General features: G+C 35.6%; 2 protein-coding genes across 3 annotated transcripts; one reads left to right on the top strand and one right to left on the bottom strand.

Annotated features, from left to right (window-relative positions):
- The first annotated feature begins 302 nt into the window (after positions 1 to 302).
- On the top strand, positions 303 to 20,625 carry LOC121419429 (centrosomal protein kizuna-like). Of its 2 annotated transcripts, none has more exons than XM_041613897.1 (14): positions 303 to 406; positions 7,147 to 7,209; positions 7,583 to 7,745; positions 7,942 to 8,007; positions 9,012 to 9,969; positions 11,635 to 11,785; positions 11,990 to 12,154; positions 12,687 to 12,851; positions 13,634 to 13,784; positions 14,515 to 14,671; positions 15,386 to 15,490; positions 15,793 to 15,961; positions 17,577 to 17,777; positions 18,747 to 20,625. In XM_041613897.1, exons 1-14 carry the CDS (start codon positions 342 to 344, stop codon positions 18,895 to 18,897), a joined length of 2,730 nt encoding a protein of 909 aa, XP_041469831.1. In that variant the 5' UTR covers positions 303 to 341; the 3' UTR covers positions 18,898 to 20,625. The 2 variants fall into 2 exon arrangements, with proteins under 2 accessions (XP_041469831.1, XP_041469830.1); XM_041613896.1 differs by having other exon boundaries at positions 11,626 to 11,785.
- Positions 20,626 to 25,521: 4,896 nt separating this feature from the next.
- LOC121419428 (retinol dehydrogenase 13-like) lies at positions 25,522 to 27,217 on the bottom strand. Its single transcript, XM_041613894.1, has one exon. The coding sequence runs from the start codon at positions 26,968 to 26,970 to the stop codon at positions 25,975 to 25,977; it is 996 nt and encodes a 331-aa protein (XP_041469828.1). The 5' UTR covers positions 26,971 to 27,217; the 3' UTR covers positions 25,522 to 25,974.
- Positions 27,218 to 27,278: the final 61 nt, after the last annotated feature.

Genomic DNA, 27,278 nt, shown 5'->3' with positions numbered 1-27,278 from the left:
ATGTAAGTGTGAGGTGTGAAGATCCGAAATTTTTATATTCAGACCTGAAAAGAATGTTTTAAATTTAAGAATTTATGAATATTATTAGGCGGATAAGCATCAGAATTTACGACTTCGATAATATATTTGGGGACATGGCTTATTATGTCCCCCACCCTTATTCCTTTTTGTCTGATGCCCATGCCTGAAACTCCCCATTGATTTCTTTATACCCCCCCCCTCAAAAAAAAAAAATTACTATGTCAGCTCGTTATTTTTCTTTTTTCCTCCGACTTATAGCGTACGAGCTATGCGCTACCGTACAAACACTTAGCAATTCGAGACAAAACAACGTTAATAAAATGAGTTCTGAAAATATTTCATTTTATGCACGTTTGAAGCAAACACAAGAGCTGCAGCACAAAAGGTGAGAATAAGAAGAAATTTTAAACGCTGTATTAAGTTTTATCCATCATGCCCTTGAAATAAAATCACTAAAGTTATAGGGTACTGGACTTAGGGTCTACAAATTTACAACAGTAGCTGCTCCGGTACTTAGTTACGGTACGTACCGCCTTTACGGTATACGGTACCGTACTGCCCGGGAGGAGCGGCGGCAGGCGAGTTCGAACTAGCGTTCTCTATTCCGAGTAGGCCTAGCCTATGGGGACGGGACAACTCGGACCACGGGACATCTCGGACCGCGGGCCGAGTTGTCCCACCCAGTACGAGATTTTTTTTCCACAAGTTTGCGTCTATTTTTCCGTCATTTCGAAATTTCTTGTAAAGATTTTTTAGAGATATGGTCTGATGGTAATGTTCTTCACATTTTATTACTTTTTTTTCGCTGAAATAAAAAAAAAGTGTAATTTTAGGCGTTTTTCGACAGCTCGCGATTCCCATAGGCGAGCGTGTATTAACTGTGTCGGTGCTCGGCTCGGCCCCGCTCAATAACTGACTTGATTTTGTGATCATTTCTCCTCAAAGTACCACTTTTATCGCAGAAGATGGACTTTGTTGTATTCCATTACCTCCATTTTCTCATCACAAGGATAAAATTTGGTGTATTTGCACGATTTTGATCAAGTTTTTCACCTTTTTCTCTCTGGTCGCAAGAAGCGAACAACCGATGAACGGTCCGCTGCTCTTCATCGTAATTCTCCGTAGCTCGGCCGCCTAAACTGGCGGGTGGGATTCAGACCGAATCCACAATGGAAGTGGGCGTGCACAGCAAAGAGCTGAGCTTGACTGAGTGAGAGAGAGTGAACTCGAGTTTGAAGCTTGGCAGTGTCGTATAGGCTCTGCCTTTTTTTGTAAATATATATTTTTCAATTTTTTCTATATTGATTTTCCCTGGTTTCGAGCTCTAAGATTGTAATGATATAATTATGCTTCAATTTCTTTGACTGAGTGTGACTATGGTGTGGATGTTTGAGTTGCTCAAAAATATTTTTACGTGGGTGGGGGCTCGGGGCGATTTCACTCTTGCCCCCGAAATGCGAAAAAAATATATTCGGGGTGTAGCTGTGTGGGCATGCCGGGCTGAGGCTAGCCATCAATAATTTTTTTTTTAGAGGGGGGGGCTTAATTTTTCACTTTAAATTGATCATTTTTAGGCCTTTTTTTCCATTTTATTTTTAATATTGAATTTCCGTGGTGTAGAGTTGAGTTTTAAGTTGCAATAATCAATATGCTTTAATTTCTTTGACTTTGAATGTGACTGTGTTGTGAATGTTTGAGACGAACAAAAAATACTTTTACGTGGGTGGGGGCTCGGGGCGATTTCACTCCTGCCCCCTAAATGCGAAAAATATTCGGGATGTAGCTGTGTGGGCATGCCGGGCTGAGGGTAGCCCTCAATAAAAAAATGTTGTTTTTTTTTTTGGGGGGGCTTAATTTTTCACTTTAAATTTATTATTTTTAGGCCTATTTTTTGTACATTTTATTTTTCATATTGAGTTTCCCTGGTGTAGAGAGTTGAGTTTTAAGTTGCAATAATTAATATGCTTCAGTTTCTTTGATTTTGAGTGTGACTGTGGTGTGGATGTTTGAGCCGAACAAAAAATATGTGGATGGGGGCTCCGAGCATTTTCACTCCTGCCCCCGAAATGTGAAAATGTTCTAGGTGTATCTGTGTGGGCATGCCAATTTCATTTTTAATTTTTATATTAAGTTTCCTTTGTGTAGAGAGCAGAGTTTTGGATATAGGGTAAAAGGGACGACGATGTGAGGGATGGCGATGATAGCATACCGGCGATAACGAGGGGTGGGCCTTGATGAGAGGGACGAGGAGGTGAGAGATGGTGATAAGAGGGATGAGGATCTTTGATGACTCTTGATGAGGGGGGGGGATGATGAGAGGGACAAAGGGAAAGAGATGGAGATGAGGATGTGAGGGATGGCGATGATAAGGGGTGGGCCTTGATGATGAGAGGGAAGAGGAGGTGCATGAGGGATATAAATAAGAGAGATGATGATGATGACTCTTGATAAGAGGGGTGCATGAGATGGTGAGAAGGACGAGGATGTGAGGGATGATTATGGGAGGAAATCGGGGGGGATGTGTCCCCCTACCAAAAATAGGGGGACACAATACCAAATGTCCACCCTACTATTTTTCTTCATGGAGAACAAAATAATGAATCATTCACAATTGAAATGATACATGTGTTTAGGACTAAATGACCTTTTATTATTGAAAACCCCCTCTTTTTTCTTGTCAATTGTTTTGGGGTTAGAAATTACCCTACATTTGGGCGATAACCTTTTTTTAAATGTTTGTCAAATTTTGCAGCCTGTGGTCCCCTCTACCTTTGCGGACAGTTTTGCGCCCAAGGGGATGATGATAGGGACGAGGATGATGGGGAGGGATGGGGATAAGGTGAATAGCCGGCAGAGATAGATTTAAGAAGAAAAATCCGTCCCACGAATGCCGCCATGTAGATTCCGTCCCACATAACCCAAAAATATGGCTTGATTTTTGTTCAAAATCATGTCATGTGATGAAAAATCATATTAGGCCCTACAAGTATTTTGGTTACATTGAAAGAAAATAGGGGTAATCCTTTTTTCCAATTATAAATAAATTAAATTCTTCATTCAATAAAAATGACGAATTTATGATTTTAAATTTAATTTCTTTTACATAGCATGTGGTTTTTCTTTTTGATTAAATTCATTTTATTGCTTTATTTTTCATCACTGTGCATGTCATGATTTTTGTCTCACCTGGATGGCAGAGTGAGACTATAGGCGCCGCTTTTCCGACGGCAGCATCAACATCAAATCTTAATGCTGTCATTTAATAACCGAAGGTTATTAAATGACAGCATAACTTATATCACTGAACATCCTGCAGCGAGTTCCAGGTCACATTATCAAGGTCAAGGGTCATGTAAGGTCAATGAACTTTGGCCACATTGGGGGTATTTGTTGAATTACCATCATATCTCTTTAAGTGTATTGGTATATTTCATAAGACATGGAAATAAGAGTAACCCAGTATCACTGAACATCTTGTGCGAGTTGTATATAGTAGTTTTCAAAGTCAGCACTACTGTTATATTGAATCACGTGATGCAGGTGAGACCGCCAGAGGCATTCCACTTGTTTTATTGTAGAGACTATACTCTTTCTCGAGAAAAAGAAATAATAAATAAATCATTTAAAGGGATGCTCCGGGATGAAAATATTTATATATGAATAATGTAGACATAGCAACATTCACATATCAAAGTGCTTATTTCATAAAAATCTGATAACAAATAGCGGGGTTATTGAATTCAACTTTAAAAAATTAATCTAATTTCACATAATAAAATACAAAGAACAAGTGAGGATATGACATCATGTATGAGGTTGCTGATTAAATATCCATGAAGAAACGCCAGACCTGTTTCACCAGAAAAATACAAATCATTCTTTAAAATGCAGCGATAATATTGTTTTTCCTTATCCGATTTTGATCAAATTTTTATTGTTTCTTTGTTCAAATCATATCATTATCAGCCTCCGGTTCCCCATTGTCACTTATATATAGCTCATTAATCTTGCCACAATTTGGTCCAGTTGTTCAAATTATCTAGTAAATACAATATATTTTATTAATTGCAGAAGCTTGTCTTAAGAGTCATTGAGAAGGTGATCATACCTGCAACTTGCATGATTAATGTAAATATATACCAAAAGTCAACAATTTTCTAACTGGTACACCTTAAATGATTTCATCCATACATGATACAAGGAACTAGAAAATGTAGATTGGAAAACAACACTAGGGCAACTTAGTGTTAGATACAAAGTTCACTTTCTAGAATGGGTGAAACAAAAACAACATCACTCCAAAGGAACTGCAAAAATTATTTGATAAAAACCAAACCCTCTTCATAGTTGCTATTTGTCATTTCTTTGTATTTTCCCTCTTTTTCTTTGTTTTTTTTCTATTGATCGATGTTTCATTGTTGAGTATTGTCTTTTTTTATTCCAGTAATAGAATATAAATTTAATTGAAATGAGAGTGATGAACATAATGAGAAAGGGAGACAATGATAAGATAAGAATGGAGATAAAATATGATTTGAAAATATTACAATTTACAGAATATAACATATTATTTTCTATTTATTCAAAGTTCATAATTCATTTTTATTCAGGTTTGCATTTTAAATTCAAACAAGTTAATTAGGTGATGCATTTTGGAACAATACTAAATTAAATAAATTTTACTTGAATAAACAATAATTGGTAAAAATGCAAAACATAAAACTTATTTAATTTGGTATTCTTTCCTCCTGTAAAAATTAAAACTAAATAATATGGACATAAGTTCTAGTGGCGAATCGAGGGAGGGGGCACATTCGCCCCCCTTAAAAAGTACTGAAAAGGCAACTTACAACATTTTTTTCTTTTTTTTTGCTTGTCAAATTTTTCCTGAGAAAAAATTACTGTGATTTGGCAGTAAAGACCTTTTGTCAAAAATTCCTAGACAAAATGCCCCCCGGCCCTGTAGGGAAATTTTGGATCCGGCCCTGATTATATTTCGAATGGGAATAAGACTGAGTGGCCTAAAACTTGATTAAAAAATATTCTAAGCTGTAGGGCAAAGCTTCAGTCTCCAAGCTCACGACTGTACAAGTATGTCCACTTCCATTGGCAATTGTGGCTGAATTCCATCCCGGCAGCCTGACATCCACCCTTGAGACCAAGAAATGAAATTAAAGAAAGTAAATCAGTTTTATTTTAAATCCTGTAAAAAATACAAATAATTAAAAATCAAGCCCCCAAATAAAACACTTTTTTTAATTGATGGCTACCCTCAGCCTGACATGCCCACACAGATACACTTAGATCATTTTCACATTTCGGAGGCAGAGTGAAATCGCCCTGAGCCACCACCCTAGCTCGTAAAAGTATTTTGTTCGACTCAAAACATCCACACCGCGGTCACACTCAAAGTCAAAGAAATTGAAGCATATTAATTATTGCAACTTAAAACTCAACTCTCTACACCAGGGAAACTCAATATGAAAAATAGAATGTACAAAAAATAGGCCTAAAAATAATAAATTTAAAGTGAAAAATTAAGCCCCCCCCCCCAAAAAAAACAATTTTTTATTGAGGGCTACCCTCAGCCCGGCATGCCCACACAGCTACATCCCGAATATTTTTCGCATTTAGGGGGCAGGAGTGAAATCGCCCCGAGCCCCCACCCACGTAAAAGTATTTTTTGTTCGACTCAAACATCCACACCACAGTCACATTCAAAGTCAAAGAAATTAAAGCATATTGATTATTGCAACTTAAAACTCAACTCTACACCACAGAAATTCAATATTAAAAATAAAATGGAAAAAAAAGGCCTAAAAATGATCAATTTAAAGTGAAAAATTAAGCCCCCCCTCTAAAAAAAAAATAATTGATGGCTAGCCTCAGCCCGGCATGCCCACACAGCTACACCCCGAATATATTTTTTTCGCATTTCGGGGGCAAGAGTGAAATCGCCCCGAGCCCCCACCCACGTAAAAATATTTTTGAGCAACTCAAACATCCACACCATAGTCACACTCAGTCAAAGAAATTGAAGCATAATTATATCATTACAATCTTAGAGCTCGAAACCAGGGAAAATCAATATAGAAAAAATTGAAAAATATATATTTACAAAAAAAGGCAGAGCCTATACGACACTGCCAAGCTTCAAACTCGAGTTCACTCTCTCTCACTCAGTCAAGCTCAGCTCTTTGCTGTGCACGCCCACTTCCATTGTGGATTCGGTCTGAATCCCACCCCGCCAGTTTAGGCGGCCGAGCTACAGAGAATTACGATGAAGAGCAGCGGACCGTTCATCGGTTGTTCGCTTCTTGCGACCAGAGAGAAAAAGGTGAAAAACTTGATCAAAATCGTGCAAATACACCAAATTTTATCCTTGTGATGAGAAAATGGAGGAAATGGAATACAACAAAGTCCATCTTCTGCGATAAAAGTGGTACTTTGAGGAGAAATGATCACAAAATCAAGTCAGTTATTGAGCGGGGCCGAGCCGAGCACCGACACAGTTAATACACGCGCACCTATGGGAATCGCGAGCTGTCGAAAAACGCCTAAAATTACACTTTTTTTTTATTTCAGCGAAAAAAGAGTAATAGAAAGTGAAGAACATTACCATCAGACCATATCTCTAAAAAATCTTTACAAGAAATTTCGAAATTACGGAAAAATAGACGCAAATTTGTGAGAAAAAAATCTCGTACTGGGTGGGACAACTCGGCCCGCGGTCCGAGATGTCCCGTGGTCCGAGTTGTCCCTGATTCTAGCCTATAACTTATAAGCTATAGCTATTTGGCATACCGGTACACATATTATGCTATGCCTATTATTGTGGGCAACATTTGGTGTGAGCTTAAAGAAAATCAGAGAGGGTCAGGTGACAAGCATTGGTTGATTTGACATGGATTGACCCATTAATTATTAAACACACAAAGTGTAAAATATATATGTAGATCTACAGAATGGCAGTAAACATTGCATTGATGTGCATTTGTTAGGTTCCTTTGGCGTGTTCAAATTACTGAAACTACCTTGGGTAAGCATGGTAAGTGAACAAATATATGAATCATACTTTGAATATTAAAGTGGACAATATGCACATTTTCTTTTTTTTTTATGCAGGGAGAATAAAAGACTGGATCTTCAGAAGCGCTTTGAGAATTATATGATGTCTGATCAAAATCTGTAGGTTACTTGTTTGTTTAATAACTTATCCATAGCCATATTCTCAATTTATATTTATAAAGTGTAATAAAGATAATTAGTGGTATAAGGTGAAAAGTTAATGATTGTTTTATGGTTTACACATGAAATATACAAAAATAAAACAAAGCAATATTAATAATACCTAGCATTTTCAATTTGCAAAAAAGATGTTAATTGAAAATATATAACACATTTTTCGTCTTACCGTGAGTGACAAATGAATATTTAGACTAAAGGGAATTGCAAAGTGAATTGTAAAGATGATTCAGAAAAAAAATGAAATTGATAATGTTTAAAAACCCCACGAAGTTGCTACAGTGCAGATGACCCTATTGATTTTTTTTAATTGAAGGTCTCGATTGAGAGCTAACAGGCTGCAGAGTTATTGGAAAAAGGTTTGTGAAGATGAGAGAAAGAGCAAAGCTAGGAATGAACAACTCCTTCAAGACTTTGTGAGAGTTGAGGCTCACATAGCAACACTTTCAAGCAGGACTGAGCGACTTCGTCTCTTGAAGGTAAGCACCAATGCTGTACTTCAGGCATGGTTTTAGTTAATTGTTTTAAAGTCACACCAAGGTAACATTGTTGTTTTTGTTATTATTGTTTTTATTATGCTGGCTCATTGAATAGCATTTTGACAAGAGGCGTTATCTTAGAAAATGTTAAATAATATTGTATACACTGAAGATGTCTGTGTTTCTTACTCTACAGGATCAATATGAAAGACAAGTTGAATCTATGTTCCCTTACTGGAAAGAACAAATGGACATTAAAAGAGTAAGCAGGATGTTTAAAATATGCTTTTGATATAATGTTGATATACATGTAATACAGGAAACTAAAAGATCTGTTCAAATTCTTACACATTCAAATAGGAAAATGTAAATGTTACATGTTTGGTATCTGGTTTGAGAACAAGAGGTTGTACTTATGATTTCATGAGCAGCTAAACCAGTGCTTCTGATTTTTGAATTCTAAACAAAGTAACTGTCTTTTATAGGATTACGAATTGGGTGATAAGTTTCAAGGATTATTACAGATTTATCTAAAATTTATCAGTGTACAGGAAAAGCTACAACATATAGTGAAGGTAAATCCATGGCAATTAATGAAAACCTATCAGAGAGTCTAAAAGAGAGTACATCATCTGAATAATTGATAATGCAGTCTGATACAAAGTGTACCGGTAAACCCCAAATGTACTGGCCACCATAGGAAATGGTATGAAAAGAAATGGATATTAAATGTTTGAGCATGTAAAGACTAATTTCATTTGAAAAAATTTTGAATTCATTGCTAAATAAAATGCAATCATTGTGTATAATTACTCAACATACAATAAAGTTTTGTGAAAGGACTTTATTTATGAAAACAAGAATATTTAATACCAAGAGAGAATGCAAAATTTGATAAATGAAATTATAATAATATACTGATTTGTATAGCATATAAACTATGGACATATTATTTTGCTCTGTAAGAGCTCCTGAAATGCTTGAAAAACAAAATTTAGAAAAGGAAACAACAATTATTGGAAAGAATCATTCAAATCAAAGTGATATTATTAAATGAGAATGATTTCATTTATATTATTTTCCATTTGATAAAACTTTAAACAAGCTTTTAATTTAACAGTGGAGGATGGGGGATTAATCTTTGGAATCCTTCCTTTGATAGACTTCAGCTTCCCTCATTAAAAACCTTAAATATGACAGCTGATTATGCACAAATACATAAATCGTGAAAATCATAGTACTTTATTTTGACTTATTTTTTTCTAGATGTCCGAAGCTCAAAAGACGAACAGTGCACCAATGTCATTTGCAACACCCAGTCAGCAATACAGGGAACAGATGAATACTCTCAACATGTCACAAAGTATCCAACAAAATGGAACAAGCATGATCTCAACACCCTACCAACAGCCTGGATCATTTGATCATGTTCATCTCCAAGGTCGACCTCACTCAGACTTGCAAGTATCCCCACATCCTCAACAGTATACACAGTTTGGTGCAACTAGACAAGACTCAACATTGCACAGAACACCAAGCACTCTACCTCAGTCACAAGCACCACAACCGACACAGGTATCTGATGATGGTTATGAGATGCCAATGGTACCTGGTCTCCATGGGACACCTCGGCTTCAGGAAGCACAAATACCCAACTCACATCCCAGTGGACAGCATCCTGTAGTGGAGAACAGAAAGAGCATGCCCCATGGTGCAAGTCAGCAAATGACCTATGGACAAACAGAAGAATCCTCTTCCTTCACTGTCAGCTCAGAGAGTCCAAGATCACCTCAACATCAAGTCAGACCTGTTGCTGGGACAGTACAACCTCTTCAAACTAGCTTGGCCAAAGATATGACAGATGCAAGTGGAAAAACTTTACCAGGAATGGAACCTCTTTCACAGAAAATGCTTCTTGTTGGAGATGCATCCAAGGAAGGACAGCAGGTAAAGTCTAAAGAAATCACCAAATCAGCTAAATCAGCCACAAATCAATTCTTCACTGAAGAAGTGGTCAGAGGTCCTTCTTTAGGAGTTGGAGAGAGGCTGTCATCAGCTCAGACGGAACCATTTTCATCCAGTGATGATTCGGATGATGAGAGTAAGGATCCAGTAGACCAGGCTCTTTATTCCCCAGAGCTTCCTCCAGAACTTCCCAAGTATGAAGAACAAGCAAGAGGTCCTGCAATCAATAACAAGGAACAAAATCAACTACCTGATCAAGGTCTGTGCTGTAAATGTATACAGTAATACTCATGATTAAACTGAATGATTGAACTCCAACAAGAATTACATTCCTTTGACTACTAATTAATGTGGGGAGTGTTTCATGAAAGGACTTGTTAGACATTTTATTCGACAAGTCCAGTATTATATGACAGTTTCCATAGTAATAGATACTTACCCAATCAAAATCAAGGAAATGGAGAGAAATGTCCATGAAATGATAAACTAATTTATCAAAAATTAACAAAGTTTTGGTTACCCAATCTTGCATAATATCAATGTGATTGTTCGTCCTGTATCATTCTCAAAGTAGATTATGTTAGTACTAGTGACCCACAGAAACATAATTTTTTAATTAACAAGTAGATTCACTTTGTGCATTTAAACTCTTCAGTCACAAAGATGCTTCATGAATACCCATATAGGAAGAATGATTTGAATAATTTTCAAATCTAGTTTACCAGACCATGGATCATACTAGTTCCAGTAGGATCCATGATCAGACCAAACTGTAGTAACCACCTACATCTGTATTTTAGCTTGTCTCATTTTCCCCTCATCCAATTTATCCAAAGGCCTCATGCAAGGTACACACAACTCTACATGAGAAGGACCAAAACAGATATTCTGAACAAGTTACTATAAAGATTGGCATTTATAAAGTGTTTTGAGGCAAAAAGGCATACTCTAGTGACTAGAGTCTAGTCTGTAGAGACAGAATGCAAAAGAACTGACCTGCTGATGAATTTAGAGAAGATAAAGGTAATAACAATAATACCAACATGCTTATATAGCGCATATCACTGCCAAATGCGTTCCTATGCGCTTCATTGGATATTATTACCCTGGCTTTAGCCCCGCAGCCTTTTACAGCGCGGTGGCATTTCAAGGAATAAATTCCTGCCAGGTACCCACTTACCTCACCTGGGTCGAGTGCAGCACAACGTGGACGAATTTCTTGCTGAAGGAAATTACGCCATGGCTGGGATTCGAACCCACGACCCTCTGTTTCAAAGTCCGAAGACTAATCCACTGGGCCACAACGCTCCACGGTAATGGTGTGCAATACAATCTAAGCATGTACACAAAGAGCTGGAGAGAGCTAGAGGTTAAAGAAGACTAAAAAAAAATTGGTTCCTTGATAGCCTCTACAGAAAAGGATGTAAGAGCTAAACATGCTCTAGCAAATAAGTCATTTATTTGTTAAGTGCTATCTACGGAGAAGTTCAGATGCACTATCTACTCTCCAATTGTTAGTGAGCTGCTGTATCCAGAGCTCAGTGCATTCAACAAATCAGTCATACTGTGTACCCATTCACCTTACCTGGGTCGAGTGCAGCACAATGTGGATGAATTTCTTGTTGAATTAACCACAATACCAAGGATATTCTTAGTTCACTACATTACGCTCAGCTCTGCCTATATCACTTATGGGCAAGTCCATAAATTAATCAACCTTTTTTTATATCCGACCCCCCCCTTCCTCTGTATTTATTTATTTTTTCTTGAATAAGCTCCATTCCCAATACAGCCTGAAAAGTGAGGTCAGATATGTTTGCTGGAAAATTATGGAACAATGGAATCACCATTTTCTGCTCATACATACGTGTAGATGATTTACTTATTCCTGAATCTTTATTTTGTTTTACTGAAGATGGGACAGAGATTCCTAGAGCAGTAAAGGATGAAGCTGAGGAAAGCAGTGGAAGTGAAGAAGACAGTGAGATTGATAGTGATGTCAGTCTACCACTCAGTGAGGATAAAGACAAAAATGATGGACCAGTACCAGCCCAACGTCATTCCATCGATCCAAAGTAAGATCAATTTGTAGATTTAAGTGTTAGACTATGAAAATTACCCTACAAATTATCAATTGAATAGGAATGAAAATCTCTCAAGTTCTTTGACATTTAAGTTCTAAAATATATTTATGAACAGATCTATCTTAACTTTATTTAGCACTTATCTCCAGCTCTCAATATAATGCTTCTTAAATAAATCCTATGTGTTATTGTCAGAGCTCCTGAAGCCGAGAGTGTGAAACCCAACTCCATTGTCTTAACTACTGAAGGGTTTTATCTTCTGATGAAGGCGGTAGAAGCTGAAATTGATGCCACTGATTCCCTTGAAGGCATCTATGCAACTCTGGCTTGCACTAGAACTATAAGAGATGAAATTGTGAGGTAAGTTTAAATCAAAGGATGTAAACCAGTATGTAATAAAATTATTATGATAATGATATTCTGCTTTTATATAGTGCCTTTCACATCAGAACTTTTGTGTACCTTTATTTCAACTCTGATACACAATTTAACTTGTTCTTGATCTCACTCAATAACTGGGCATGACTGCTTGACTTGGAGTCACCATCACAACTGAATTTATTCTCCATGTAACTACAACACATTTTAAACTGTACAAGGTTACTTAATATACTCATGGTGACATAGTGATAAGGGAAGTATAAACCAGATGGAGATGAACAAAGGGTTGTTTATGATGGAGATAATACAGCATGTTAAGAAGTAGGAAAGGAATGTCATTATCACTGTGGGTTGGAAAGGAGTGGTGGTCAGACTCAGAACATAGAATTTAAAGTGTAAGGAACCTCAAATTAATAGAGATACAATTATATCACATCCTTTAGACTGATTTTTCAATATAATTCTAATACAATGGTCAAAATGGTTTTCTTTGTTTACTCTTTCTGTCAAGGACGGCGAACTCAAATAGTGGATTTGATCTACTGGATCCTAGAGCGATCAGCATGGTCATACTTGAAGAGCTCCCTCTATTGGTCCAGAAACTACCAGGAGGATGCCTTCTATCAGAGAGACTCCTTGTTGCCAGCAGTAGAACTATCACTGAATTATCTATCAGGTCAGAATCCCTACATTGATTATATTCTAATGTTGATCCAAAGCTTTCTTGATTGATTTTAGCTATTTTTAGGACTTTTTGAGTGTACATGGAGCGTTGTGGCCCAGTGGATTAGTCTTCGGACTTTGAAACAGAGGGTCGTGGGTTCGAATCCCAGCCATGGCATACTTTCCTTCAGCAAGAAACTGATCCACAGTGTGCTGCACTCAACCCAGTTGAGGTAAATGGGTACTGGTAGGAAGTAATTCCTTAAAAAGCTGTGTGTGCTATGAATGCCTAGCTTAGCCAGGTAATATAGGAGCGCCGTGAGCACCTATAAAGGTGGATATGTGCGCAATATAAATACCCTATATTATTATTATTATTAACTTATAAGCATAGATATGATGCTATTAATTGAACTAGGCAGAGAAAACCTGCCAACATTCTTTCCATGAGAGATACTACACATCTCCAATATCATAATAATATTTCTGATCAGAATACTTCATTCTACACTATTCATGTCATCCTCTTAAAAAAACCTACATATATGTTTTTTGTTTCCTTAACACTTAGAAAAAAGGTTTTATAAAGCTTTGTCATATTTTGTTTGAGTGATAAATGTTTTGCTTTTTCCATTTATGTGGTAATATTTATTGTGATGTTAAAAGTCTTTTAAATATACTTGAAATACTGAAAAAACAGTTCATTTCAATTAATTTTGTGCAGTAACTTAGGATTCTTCACACTGATTTTTCAGGTCGTGAAAACAAATATAAAAAAAATATTATTTTTAATAGGTCTCATATGGTCTCTTCATCCCTGAAGCTATGGGATGATATCCATCATCATATGGTGTTCTTAGTGAGGAGAGGTGTAATGGAACCGGAGGGTGTGGCCATGAAGTTTGCTCCTCTTTTACTGACTGCTGACTCACAAGCCTCGGAAAAGGTTACAATTCTCTTCATTTGGATGTTTAATGAGAAATAGATGTTCGGGGGGGGGGGGGGGGTTCACAAAAATTTTCTTAAATTCACAGTGTGGTATACAATATGTTACTGCAGTGGTCAGGTGACACGCTCAATGAGATTATACAATAAATATCATATGCACATTGATACTCAATAACCCTTTGCCAAACACCCCCAGGTTAGGAGATGATTATTGAAAGGAACACTCTCAAAGTGATTATTAAATGTTGACTACAATCCACCTAAGAAGATTTGTTATTCAAAAATATGATCAGAAAAACTCTAAATATAGCCATGTTCCCTGCACTCAACAAAGCTCTTATTATAACTAATAAGCCCAGCATCTCAGCTCTTTTTTATAATAATTTGATCTGAAGTCTAACCTGTTTAGTGATATATCCTTCCTCAGTAATCCGAAAAAGATATAGAAGCTTACAGTAAATGCTTTCACCTGTCTCACTATTTGGGTCTTTCCCATTATATAGTGTTCTGAAAACTAATCTGATAATTCTTTGCAGTAGAGAAAGATAGTTTGCTGTAACAAGATTTGCTCATGGCAAATCAAATGGAACCATTTCAGGAGCTTGTAACTTGCCAATGAAAGCAAGTTTTATGAAACCCAAGACATGGTTTCCCCACTTCAATATTGTGAAGCTAGTTTTCATGGGACATTGATGATAGGTATCTCTTTACTTTACTTCACATTTCAGGCAATCAATGTCATCTCTGATATCTTGATGAAAGCTGAGGAGGAGGAAGAAGTTACATTTGGAGAAGAGTCTTCAGTGAGTGATAGTTCGCATCTTAACCATACTCAATCCAGTCCTGATGTCATTAGGCATGCTCAACCTAAGGATTATCCATCAGGTATTTCCAGGGTTTTTATCATGAGCTTCATAATTATCAACATCATCACCATGATCATAACCATCATCATGATCATGTGATGATGATCATCAACATCAGCTTCATCATCATTAACATCAGCTTCATTGCCATCATCAAGATCATCTTAATTGATTGTTTTTTTTTAATGATTATATGATAGGTGTAAAGAAAAAAGTCAAGATCATTCTTTTTGAGAAGTAATTACGGCCAAAATCTGTGAGATTTTCTTCATCGATGCTACTGCAATTTTAATTAGCTAAAGTGTAAGTTTGACCTCACCAAATAGATGGTACTACATGTAATAATGAGAGTATAGGATGACTGTGCTGGAGGCATTGTTTCTTTCTAAATCTGTATGTTTTGATATTAAAGTAAAAAGAAAAAAAATGTTCTGATAATGTAACCATATCTTTTTCATATTCATTGTTGGATTTTGTTGAAATTTTGCGATGCCCTAGATCCTGCCATCATGAGTTACGGATAATAGTACAAGGGAAGTTATGATCTTAAAAAAGTAATTATTTCCATAAAATAAAGCACCTTATTCTTGCATTTGCAAAGTGCTGCACATATCTTAACTATGTTTAGCCCTCTTGAAAAATTAAAATACTTAATCAAGTTCTAAACATTAAATAGTTAAGCAACTGCTTTGGCCATAGATTAAATAAATTGGGTGTTTTTTTCCCCACTTAGTCCCACCCCTTTCTCTTGGTGGAATGGAAGGAGATACTGATGATCTGGTTGATACAGGGAGGACTAGTGGTGATAGCTTCTTCGATAACAAAGTACCTCTAAATGGTAAGCTATGTACAAATGTTGACATTCCCAAGGTATATTTAAATGTTATTAGCTAGTCATATACATATTGGCTACACTGAATATTGAGATGAAAGGATCTTGACAAATGAACTATTTGTTCATAACAAGAATTATATTTGGAAAAAAGATCAGATTTTGGGGTTCTACCTGATGGGAATACAAGTTATTGAGAATCTGGATCGCCAGCAGTACATAAATCACACATAACTTACAAGGAACTTCATAAAAATACTATCCTGGCTTTCTCTTTAAGTTACTACTTCTTCTAATTATTATTGTAGAAACATCTGCATACCAGAGGATGATGATGAGCAGTCAACCTGAGATACAGAAACAGATAACTGGAGGAAATAGGAGTGGAAACAATGATGATGAAGAGAGTGAAAGTGAGGATGAGATTGAGAGAGCTACTCGTATTAACCTTGAGTCACCGTCTTCACAACAAACCAAGTAAGAAAGACTCATTTATGCAAGATAATCTAAAAAATAATCAGGCAAACATTTAAAGGTAGTTAATAACTTTCTCCATGACTCAAAATAAAAGTCAATGTTCCAGCTTTTGTTGTAAACATAATTGCAAAACTTTAAGTTAGATGGCAATCACCTGAAATTAAGTTAAGTAGTCGTTCATATATCCACAAAAGGATGTCACCACAACCACCATACCATTGAGTATTATTGCAGTAGGCATAGTCTTTGTGTGTATTATATCTGCAGATGTCAGGTACTGTTTTACACTAAGAAAAGATATGGTATGTAGCTCTTATTTCTTTAAACAATTTTTTTCTGCTATCAAACAAAGTTCATTCATCCCTCATCTCAAGAATCTCATATTTTTGGGTTGAAAAAAAAGGTTACAAAATTTGGAAGTATTGAGATGTATGCATGTTTAACAGAACATTAGCTCTGTGGAAATGAATGAGCCAATGTCATCATAAGCTCACCAGTGTTGATATTACTTATATTTATATATTTTTTGGGAGCTATTTTGAAAAAAAAAATGAGAGCCATTTTTGTCTTGCCTGCATAGCAAAGCAAAACTATAGGTGCCGCTTTCCCGTCAGCGGCAGCGTCGTCAACATCAAATCTTAACCGAATCTCATGTATTAAATTAACTGGATGTTCTATTGATTAGGACAAAGTTTATAATATTTGAACAGAATTTGTACTTAAAGAAATCCTTTTCATAATTTTTAATTTATTTGATAAAAAACTCACTCAAAAATTATTTTATGAAATATTGAATGCTTCGCAGCCTGACAGTGACAGCTAACGTCAATGTTAACTTATTTCACAAGCTAAGCTACATGTACGCCTATGCCAGCGCAGCTACTAGCACAACTATCAAAGTTACGGTGAGATAGGTGACGCACATTGTTTTGAAAAATAGTACCCAGGGATATCAGAGTTTCAGTGAACTGGATACACATTTCTGAATCTCTGTGCCTGTGATTCTAAATAGGCCACTCAGTTACGCATCAGAATGCGTTGATACATGTAAGTAAAAACTGCAGCTTCGCTGGCCTTCCTACTATGCAGTCGATCTGTTCTTGGCAGTTATATAGGCAGTAGTTACAGTGATCCCAAAGCACCCGGGAGTGACATCGCCTGTCGCTCCCATCTATTATCAACGTTTAAGCTCACTTTTTTGTTTGTTTTATCAAAATGTAAAATATTTTGTATTTGCTACATCATTATAATTGTTTCCTTTTTACCACATTAAGGTAACTTAAAATAATGATGAAGAGTCATTATATGTTTTATATTCTTTGACATCTTTGAGCCTTAGACGTCAACGACTCACATATTTTTATACAGCTTATGCGGAATGTATGATTTTTTTTCATGACACAATGCAAAACTTGATATTATTTTGTTAAGTGTCATTCTTATTTTTTTCTGAGATATTCAAATGCTATATCTGTTACAGAGCATGTATGCCTATTATTGTTTTGTTGGAAAAGCTATATGACACCATACAGGTTTTGTTACTTATAATCATCATCATAACCATCAACTTCTTTGATTTAACTCTTTTTTTTGTGTACCTCTAAATATTTGACAGGAAGAAGAGGAATGTACTTTCATCTCTTGGTGGGAGTCTTGGTAGGAGCTTAGGAAGTGACGATGAGGAACAAGAGAGACGACCTCTTCCATCAGATAGAACAGATGAAGTGTCATCACCAGATAAGAGTGATGTAACCAGTTCACTGTCTCCTACTCCTAGAGGTGGTGGTGGCTATGTCCCGTCAGCCATGGAACACAGGTCAGTTCTCTACTTTAAAATTTATTTAATCCAATGGAGATTGAGCAAACATATATGCTGGCTTCAGTGTGTTATAGCATAATCAGCCAATCTTCAATGCGTTGAATTTATGGATGCAGATGGGTTCAGTGTGTTATAGCATAATCAGCCAATCTTCAATATTTCTTAAGTATATCATTTCTTTATGTAGAGTGAGAATTTCATGGATGTAGATAAACACATGGTTGTCAAGGTCACATTGCATGAATTATTTTATTAAGGTAACATTGGTTTCATTAGTAAAAATTATTTATTTTTCTTTAAAAATTAGTGTCATGACATTCACCATCAATGATGATTGTAACATGATTTTTTTGTATTTCAAAAGGGAGCTGGCCTATTCATCTCCTATGGAAAAGCAGTTATTACTTTCAATGATTCTTAACAAATGATATTATTCTCCTTGGGCCAATTGCATGAAGAATGGCAATTAAATGATTTTGGAAAACATACAAGATTACAGATGCTTGTTTCTCATTGGTTTAATTCTTTGCTAGATAGACATATAGTATAAATTATACCATTCAACTGCTAAGAGGTTGTATAAATTGATTTTGTACACTTAGCTGAGAATCTGTCACACAAAGTTTTGACAGTTTTGTGAGGGATGTGAATCCCCTCAGCCATACAAACTCAATGTTTCTTTATCAAACACTAAATTGTTCATGTTTGTCACTCTGTGTATTACTAATTATTGTGGTTTATTTTCCCTTAAGAAAATAATCACTTTGATTATATAGAAATCAATCAAACCTTTTCATTGCTCTTTTGTAACTTAAAATCATTAACTTAACCTATTTATGAGTGTACAGAAAGAATCTGTTTTAATTGAAATGATCGCCACTTTTCAACCCACAGTAGTTTTGAAAATATGAAATGTAATTTCTAAATGTAGATAATATAATTGTATTGTTTTTGTTTGTATCAAAGCATGAAATCGACAGGGCGAACAGACACCATGAATAGATCTGCAGCTTTCTGGGGTAATGAGTCTGACCTTGATGATGAATCAGAGATGAGCGTTCCCATGGGAACAGGAAAAGTTGATGAGGAAAAAGATGACTTTGATTTCTATGACTAGAAATCTTTATCAAACTTGGATATTGATAAAATGATTGCTCCTTTGTATGAGGTAGTAGTATTCTCACATCAAGCTATAACTTAGGCTGGGAAAGCCAGTTGACTAGTGCATCGTTTGGATCAAACAAATTGGTCAATCCTTCAGGGATTTGAAGATCAGGGCAGCATAGAAGAATTCCTGTGGTTTTTGAAATCCCCAAATCGCTGAATCTTCCAACTCATTTCACAGTGACTCTGAAGATTGAGCAATGCCAAAAGAAAAAGGATACCAATTTACAAGTTTTGTGAACACTGGACATCTTCCACAAAACAGCACAGCGAACAAATTATTAGCTATACAATGAACAAAATTGATTAGAGATGAATATGTAAGATAAAATGCTGGTAATTTTGATAAGTCATTGCCAATTAGTGATTATGATTGTGATGATGTGAATGGCACAGGGTGATTCCAAGTTTGGTGTTGGGCCAATATTTTATATCGACACAGCACCAAAATCAAAAGAAGATTGGTCTTTGGACAAGTCTTATGAGGTGATGAACTATCAATAATGTGATTTGGAGTATTTGTAAATTCAGATTAGATGTTTGAGCTTTAGAAGGCATTACTACTAGCACCAGAACCATCACTGAACTTGAAATCACCCAATGTAAAACATAGTTGATAATCCTGTCTCAAGTAGGAGATACATTTAATGATCACATACATTACTTATCACATGGTACTGTTAAATTTCTTTCCTTGATGGGACTGAAAGTGACAGAAAACTGTCAAAGGAAAAATGTGTCTCCACCTTCTGATTTAACCGGGAAAACCTAATCCTTAAAAGTTTAGTGATATGGTGATTAGTACCATTATATGTGAATCATAACATTATGCATTTTGAAATGCTGTACTATTTTCAGTGAATCCATTCAGAGATTAAAAAACAGTACTGACATTAGAGTTGTTTTTGTTTTGTTTCCAACATATTCTAATATTTATTCTGTAATAAAGAAATTAAGAATATATTCTCTACCTCTCAAATCAACTTTATAAAATTGCCAAATGAAATGAACATTCAGTGTGTAATTTTGATCAAGTCCCTTAAATTTTTGTTTAAAATTTATGCAAGGAAATCATTCCAAACTTGTAATATTAACAGTCATAATTTAGATTATTCCCAATTAGACATGTTTCATCTGATGTGTCACTTTGCATTCATAAAGGTTCGAAGTGTTTTTTTTTTTGGGGGGGGGGGCTTCTCTTTTTTTTGCCTACCAAATGCCCTTAACTTTTTAGTGATGAGTTTTCTTTTTGGCTTGTCGAATATTGGGACAAAAGCACCCCCTTCAGAAAAATCTTGGAGCTGAACATGTGATTACAGTACTAATTTTGATAAAGCACCTCAAACATTTGCAGTACTGCAATATTTTATAAACCTGCACAAATAAAACTCTTGCTTTCATATGATCTGTTTATCTTGTCAACATTTGTTTGATTCCATTCTGTCACACAATGTATTCATCTACAATAATCTATCATTATATCAGCAAATATATGCCCAGATTTGTATTTCAATAATTCACTGCTACAAAGCATTAACCCTGTGTTAAATGAAGCTGATTGTATCTTCTGACATGTAAACTTCATGTATTTTTAATGCACCAGTGAACTTCAAATTTCCTGTGGATAATGCAGTATTTAATTCAATTTATGAACAATGTAGACAAAAAAGTTCATCTTCATTTCGACTTTTGCTAAGTGATCAAAACATTGTGCAGCAATCTGTCTACTTCACAATTTGTAATTAGGACTCAGCAGTAACTTTGGTTTATTTTTTTTCAAGTACAATTCAAGCATAAAGTCATATAGTATTTATAACAGTAATGTTGCCATACCAAAGAAAAACAGTCACAGAAATTTCTTTGAAAAGATGGATCTAAATCTTTCAGAGATTTCCAATCTTTTCATTCCAAGAGATGTGTCTTCATATTTATTGGTATGGTGCATTTAGATTGAATCTCTGGAGTAAGTGTTGAATCAAAATCATTTGCAAAATAAGGGATTTGGGGGATGCCATTTGAATGAATTAAAAATAAAAGAACAATTAGCAGGTCTCCATTTCAAAGATAACCACAGCCTTGAGCCTGGTAATCAAATGTTCAATCTCTAATGTATCATTTCTTTATTTTGTGTATTAAGATGTTGACAAGTGTGTGGAAACCAGTCTTAATAAATTTTTATGAGTTGTAAATCAAGTGTGTATAATATTAAAAGTTGAATGCTGTTTTTTGCTTTGTACTATTAAGAGGTAATGCTCTAAATATTTATGAAAACATGGAATTATTTATTTTTCATACTATTTTCTAGTTTTATGATGCCTTCAATAAATTCTTGAGTTGTATAGAATTCTTTCCCAAACTTATTATATATTTTCTTTGTTCCTTTTTCACAAAAATTGAAAAGGTCTGAATTAAAATCCAAATGTATTGACAGAAAACATCAGGTGGTAGAATCAGTCAGATCACTGATGAATTTAGTCCAAACATCAAGGGATATCAAGTTGTAAATTAGATCATAACTTTACATTTCTTTGTCAGAATGTGTGATATATATTTCATCTTGTATCTATTGTTTGACTACTGGTATCACACAATACATTGGTAATTCAGTATTAAGAGATCTTGTATAAAATTATAAAATGGTATGATAATGCCTAGAACTGTTTCATAAGAGTTGAGTGGTATATAAGGTGCGTGAGAAACTGAGATAGAGAGAGGGGGAATTCTTCAATCTCATGAATTCTAATTGTGTTAGTCATTGTGGTGTGTTTCTATTAGCTGTTGCTTGGGTAAACATCCATAACAACTGGAAAAGCCAATGTTTGCGTGACACGTGTAAATCCAGAAAAATAGGAATTCACACATTCTGTAAGAAAAAGTATTGTATTTGAGGCACAATCAAATGATAGTATATAATATAGTCGGACAAAGAAAAATACAGAGAAAGGAAGAGAGAGAGAAAGTGGAGGAGGACAGAGGGAGAGTAAGAGAAAGATTTTACAATAATGACTTCTAGAGGTGGTGAAGTGTCATTTTCTTTAAAATTTTATTTAAATTTTTTTGCTTGGCTTATGATTAACAATTGAACTATGTTTAAATTGCATGAAGCACAATACAGCTAAATTCAGTTAAGTATACAATGTTTAAATAAGAAATCACTTGATTAAAGGACCATGCAGAAATAGCTAATCTTTCTATTGAAACATAGAAACCTGTCTACAAATTTATTTCATGTTACATAATTGGCAAGACATACATATGTATCAATGCACAAGTTACCAAAAACCACAAGAAAAGAACAAACTTATGGGTTATACTGTACAGTGCGTCCCAAAAAAAACTATACACTTTTGAAATGGCTGCCAAATAAAAAATGTAGCACTTTGGGGGAAAAGACTTATAGATATGAAAAGCCAATAAAGTCAACTTTCAAATGACACCAAAAAGTTGGAAAATTATTCATGCTTGAGCGAGCACTGCCCACTGAAACAGAGGGTATGCAAATTAGGGTGGGCTGGAATTAGCCTTCCAATTTCTTTCAGATTTTTTGTTTGGTACTTGCAAAGTTGAAGGTTATTTGGTGAATTAAAGATCAGATGTGATCAGTTTGTTGTTTGTAAGAACTTCATACCTTATTAAATTAAAATTTAATGCATGAGTGATCATGAATTGCAATTTTTAGTGCAGCTTTATCATGTGGATCATGTGGATCTCAACAATGTGTTCATGACAGTCAGGAGAAGAGGGGGTAATATGACTTAGGTAGGTGAAGTAAGTTGATGGGCTAAAGGTCAACAGAACATTTAGCAACCCCTCCATCTCTACCCCCTCCCCCCACTTCTCTCCTCCTGAGAGACTAAGCTTGGCTAGGCTGTGCAGGAATTAGCCACACAGTTTTTTGAGAGATTAGTCCTTTGGAACTTACAAAGCTAAGGGTGTTCTGCTATTCATGAGTGAGATAAGTTTTGGTTTTAATAGGCAAATTTCATGAATTACTAAATTGAAATGTACTGCATGAGTGAACAGGAATTGTAATTTTAGTGTAGCATATCTTGTGGACATCAGAAGTGTGTTCATGAGAGTCAGAGTAATGTGATGGTACATGTACCTGTTACAAGCAAGAGGGCGAGGTATGCTAAGACTTGGTTAAAAGGGCATTCCTCTTCTTTTTGTCCTTTTACAAATTAAAAGTCATAGGTACCCTCCCATCTTCACCTCCATTTTCCAGCCCCCCCCCCCCCCCTCTCTCTCTCTGTCTCATCTCCTGGATTGTACATCTCCTGGATTGTAGCCTTTTCAAAACTTAACTGCCAAGTGACCGGTGGCTGATGGTCAGTTTCAATGATTACCCAAAAATTTTAATGATTATGATGGTTAATGAAATAATTTATTGGAAAAAAATGAATGTTTGATTGATCACATTGCACATTGAATGAGTTGATTTACTGATAAATTGTTGATTGAATGATTGATAGGAAAAAGTTGATGCCTTAATTCAGAATTAATCATTAAACCAACATTCTGCTCTGGACTTCACGCGTACATGAAAAATAGCCATCAGTCTCTCAACAGGAGGGGAGGGTGGGAAAGAGGGGGGGGGGGGGGGGGGCTGAATGTTCTGTTGACCCTCATTTCATCAACCTACTTATCCCACTTAAGCCCTATCTCACGATTCTCACCCCCTATTCTCCCGACTGGCCGACTCCCATGAAAACATTGCTGAGATCCCCATGATAAAGTTGAAATGCTGCCCCAAAAGAGATCCAAATGGTAAAGTTGAAATACTGCTCCAAAAGTGTAATTTGTGTTCACTCATGCATTAAAGTTCGATTTAATAACTTATAAAATTTGCTTAAGCTATCAAAACTGATCACGGTTGATCATTAATTTATCACAACGCCCTTAACTTTGCAAGTTCGAAATGATTTGCCTCTCAACAACTGAAATATATTGGAAGGCTAATTCCAGCCCACCCTAATTTTCATACCCTTTGTTTCAGTGGGCAGTGCTCGTTCAAGCATTAATAGTTTTCCGACTTTTTGGTGTCATTTGAAAGTTGACTTCATTGGCTTTCCATATATGTGAGTCTTTTTCCCCAAAGTGCTAAATTTTTTATTTGGCGGCCATTTCAAAAGTGTATAGTTTTTTTTGGGACGCGCTGTATATGACATAAATGTACAAAGAACAAAATAAGTAAAAATTCATGCAAATTGTGATTAAAATGAAGTCAAAGGAAGAGGGTCATAAAGGCGTCTAGCCATCTACACAAAGTGAAATCTCTTTTCCCATCCATTGTTGCTAGTATCATCTTGAAATTGGTGACAATTAGACAAATATCATTATATGTAATCTCTTTAATTGAATTGTATAAAAGACAAATTGTCAACTAAGGTTCCCTTTATATTTGTAAACTGAACGCATATCAGAAGGCCAAAACGTAATAGAGTATAAATAATATTCAAACTGTTTGGTGCATTTTTAAATAGATGTATTTCAATATTAGATATAATAGCTGAACAAAAATTAGCTTGCATGATTGGTTACAGGGTTGACAAACGGTATTTGGTCGATGATTACTTTAAGTTTCGAGATTTGTTTATACTGTTTTTTCTGATCTATTCTAGAAATTTTCAAGATCAGCTGGTCTAATTCAAATATGTACAGTTTCGTACACAAAAAAGCTGTTTGTGACTCATGAGACATAACAAACTTAAAGGGATGCTCCAGGCGGAAGATATTTATCTTTCAATAGATAAGAGTAAAATTCACAGAGCAAAATGCTGAAAATTTGATCACAATCGGATACCAATAACAAATTTATTGAATTTTAAAGATTTGCATTATTCTGGTGAAACAGTTCTTGGCATGTCTTCATGAATATTCATTAGGTGGGCTGATGATATCATATCGGATATTCCCACTCGTTCTTTTGTATTTTATTATATGATTTTCTACTAGGGACTAAACGGTTGGAACTGATTCAGTACATCAGTTATTTGTTGTTGCAACTTCTTTCATCATAGTAGAGACATCATTTACACATGCATGTAAAAATGAAAAAGTTATGTTTTCATGTAATATAAGAAAAAGGAAAGTGGGGATGTGACATCATCAGCCCACCTAATGAATATTTATGATGACATGCATTTACAGTTTTCACAAAATATTGCTTAACTTTAAAATTCAATAACTTCATTATTTCTTATCTGATTTTAATGAAATCTTTAGCATTTTGCTCTGAATTTTACTCTATTTATTTAGATATAATATCCTTGGCCCGGAGTATCTCTTTAAGAGCCATTAAAACAATTCCATTGCTTACTTGAAAAAAACAAACACAGGCCTGCATTCTGAACTCGGGTTTAAATTAAACCCTAAAGTTGTGGCTCAACTATGGAGAGCCAATTGCGGCACCGAAATCCCTAACAGTACACAACCCATTTATTGACTCGGGCAATGACGCTCAAAATGTTCATAATTGTCAGGGAATAAATTGAAGTGTTTTGATGTTATGAAGTATTTTTATTCATTATAAAAGGAAACAAAGAATTATAACATATATATAATATAAACCAAATTTTCGGCTCCCTATAATTTTAGCAGAGTTAAACCATTGTCAAAGTTAAACCCGACTTCAGAATATGGGCCATATTGTCTACAGGTGAGTCATTAATTAAATCATGGACCTAGTAGGTCCATGATTAAATTTGTCCAATGTAGGCCTATATTATGCAGTATTTAACTCCATCGACTGTATGACTTGATTCCAAAAATATGTCAGCAAAGAAAAATCTACTTCAGTGTAAACATTCAAAATTTACAGCAAAAAGTGACGATTTTAAAAATGACAAATATATTGAGACAAATGCTCTATCAATTCACAACAATAACAGAATATGCTTCAGCAACTTGCATGTCATAGATGCACAACTATCATAAACCTTATAAAATGAAATATTTACACTTAATACAGAATATTGGGGTTTCGTTTCATGCACCCAGATATGAATTGATGTCTCTCTTCAACATAACATCACTCAGATGAAAGTCCTGTCAGCCTTTCGCTAACCTCCCAAAGTTTAGTAGCAACAGCATCATCAGCTGGTCCTCTAACCTCTGGGTAAGGTTCTTCTTTGCAGTTGCCATAATATTTCCCAGATACTTCCTTGAGCTCCTCAGCAACAGCACAGTAAATGGTAGTCTGAGCTCCGTACCAGGGAGATTTCATGAAGAGCCATCGGAGTGGGAACGTAGCAGCCCAGAAAGCTTTGGAATATCCAAGATAACGTGAAAGTTCCGTGTTGATTACACCTGGATGTAAGGTGTAAGAGGTGACGCCTTGGCCACTGAGTCGTCTGCTCAGCTCCTTCCCAAACAGGACGTTGGCAAGCTTACTATCAGCATAAGACTTGGCCTTGTTGTATTCTTTTTCGTCTGGATTAAGCTTTGAAAAATCAAGATGCCCTCGCTTATGGAGAGCAGAAGACACGATGATCACACGAGATGGTGAAGAAGCCTTTAGAACATTTAGAAGTCTATTTGTCAGGAGAAAGTGTCCAAGATGGTTGACTCCAAATTGCATTTCAAAGCCATCTTCTGTCTTCATATATGGAGTGTAAAACACACCTGCATTGTTGACAAGGATATCCAGTCTGCCAATTTTGTTACAGAATTCATCACAAAAAGCATTTACTGACTTCAGTGATGCCAAATCCAACTTCATCACGACTAGTTCCCCTGCATTAGTATAATGTCTGATGTGTTCAACTGCTCTTTGACCCTTTGAAATATCACGGCAAGCAAGGATTACTCTCGCTTCACGGCGAGCAAAATCAAGGGCAGTCTCCTTCCCTATTCCTGTATTTGCACCTGTCACAATGGCCGTCTTTCCTGTCAGCTTGGTAACACTTCTATATGCAGCACCTCTGAACTTCAGTTTGGTAAATATTACCAAACTAGCACCAAGAACAAGTCCTGCACAGACCATATTCCCTGGAACTCTCCATTCTGATTTTCCTTCCAATTCCATGTTGCAAATCAAAATCTGGTCAATCTATCCTAACGTTAGACCCTCTTCAGATAATTCCAAATCATTGGATCTAAATCTCTTACAAATACACTGTCCGTTAGTACATAAATGATGATGTAACTCAATAATTGTTCAGGATCCTCTTGTCAACAACTGTCAACTGAGACTGGCAAGATCAAGATCGAATACATGTATTAGCAGACTACACAAATCTTCAATGAGTCCTCTTTTGGAAAATGGTCTTTATTTAGAAATTAGTTTTTTTTATATTCTATTTCCATTTCTTTAATTCATCTTTTATATTACAT

Source organism: Lytechinus variegatus, chromosome 7 (assembly GCF_018143015.1).
Source record: "Lytechinus variegatus isolate NC3 chromosome 7, Lvar_3.0, whole genome shotgun sequence".
NCBI classification, from domain to species: Eukaryota; Metazoa; Echinodermata; class Echinoidea; order Temnopleuroida; family Toxopneustidae; genus Lytechinus; species Lytechinus variegatus.
Note: the sequence above shows the minus strand (reverse complement) of the source record. Positions and strands in the feature narration are given on the sequence as shown.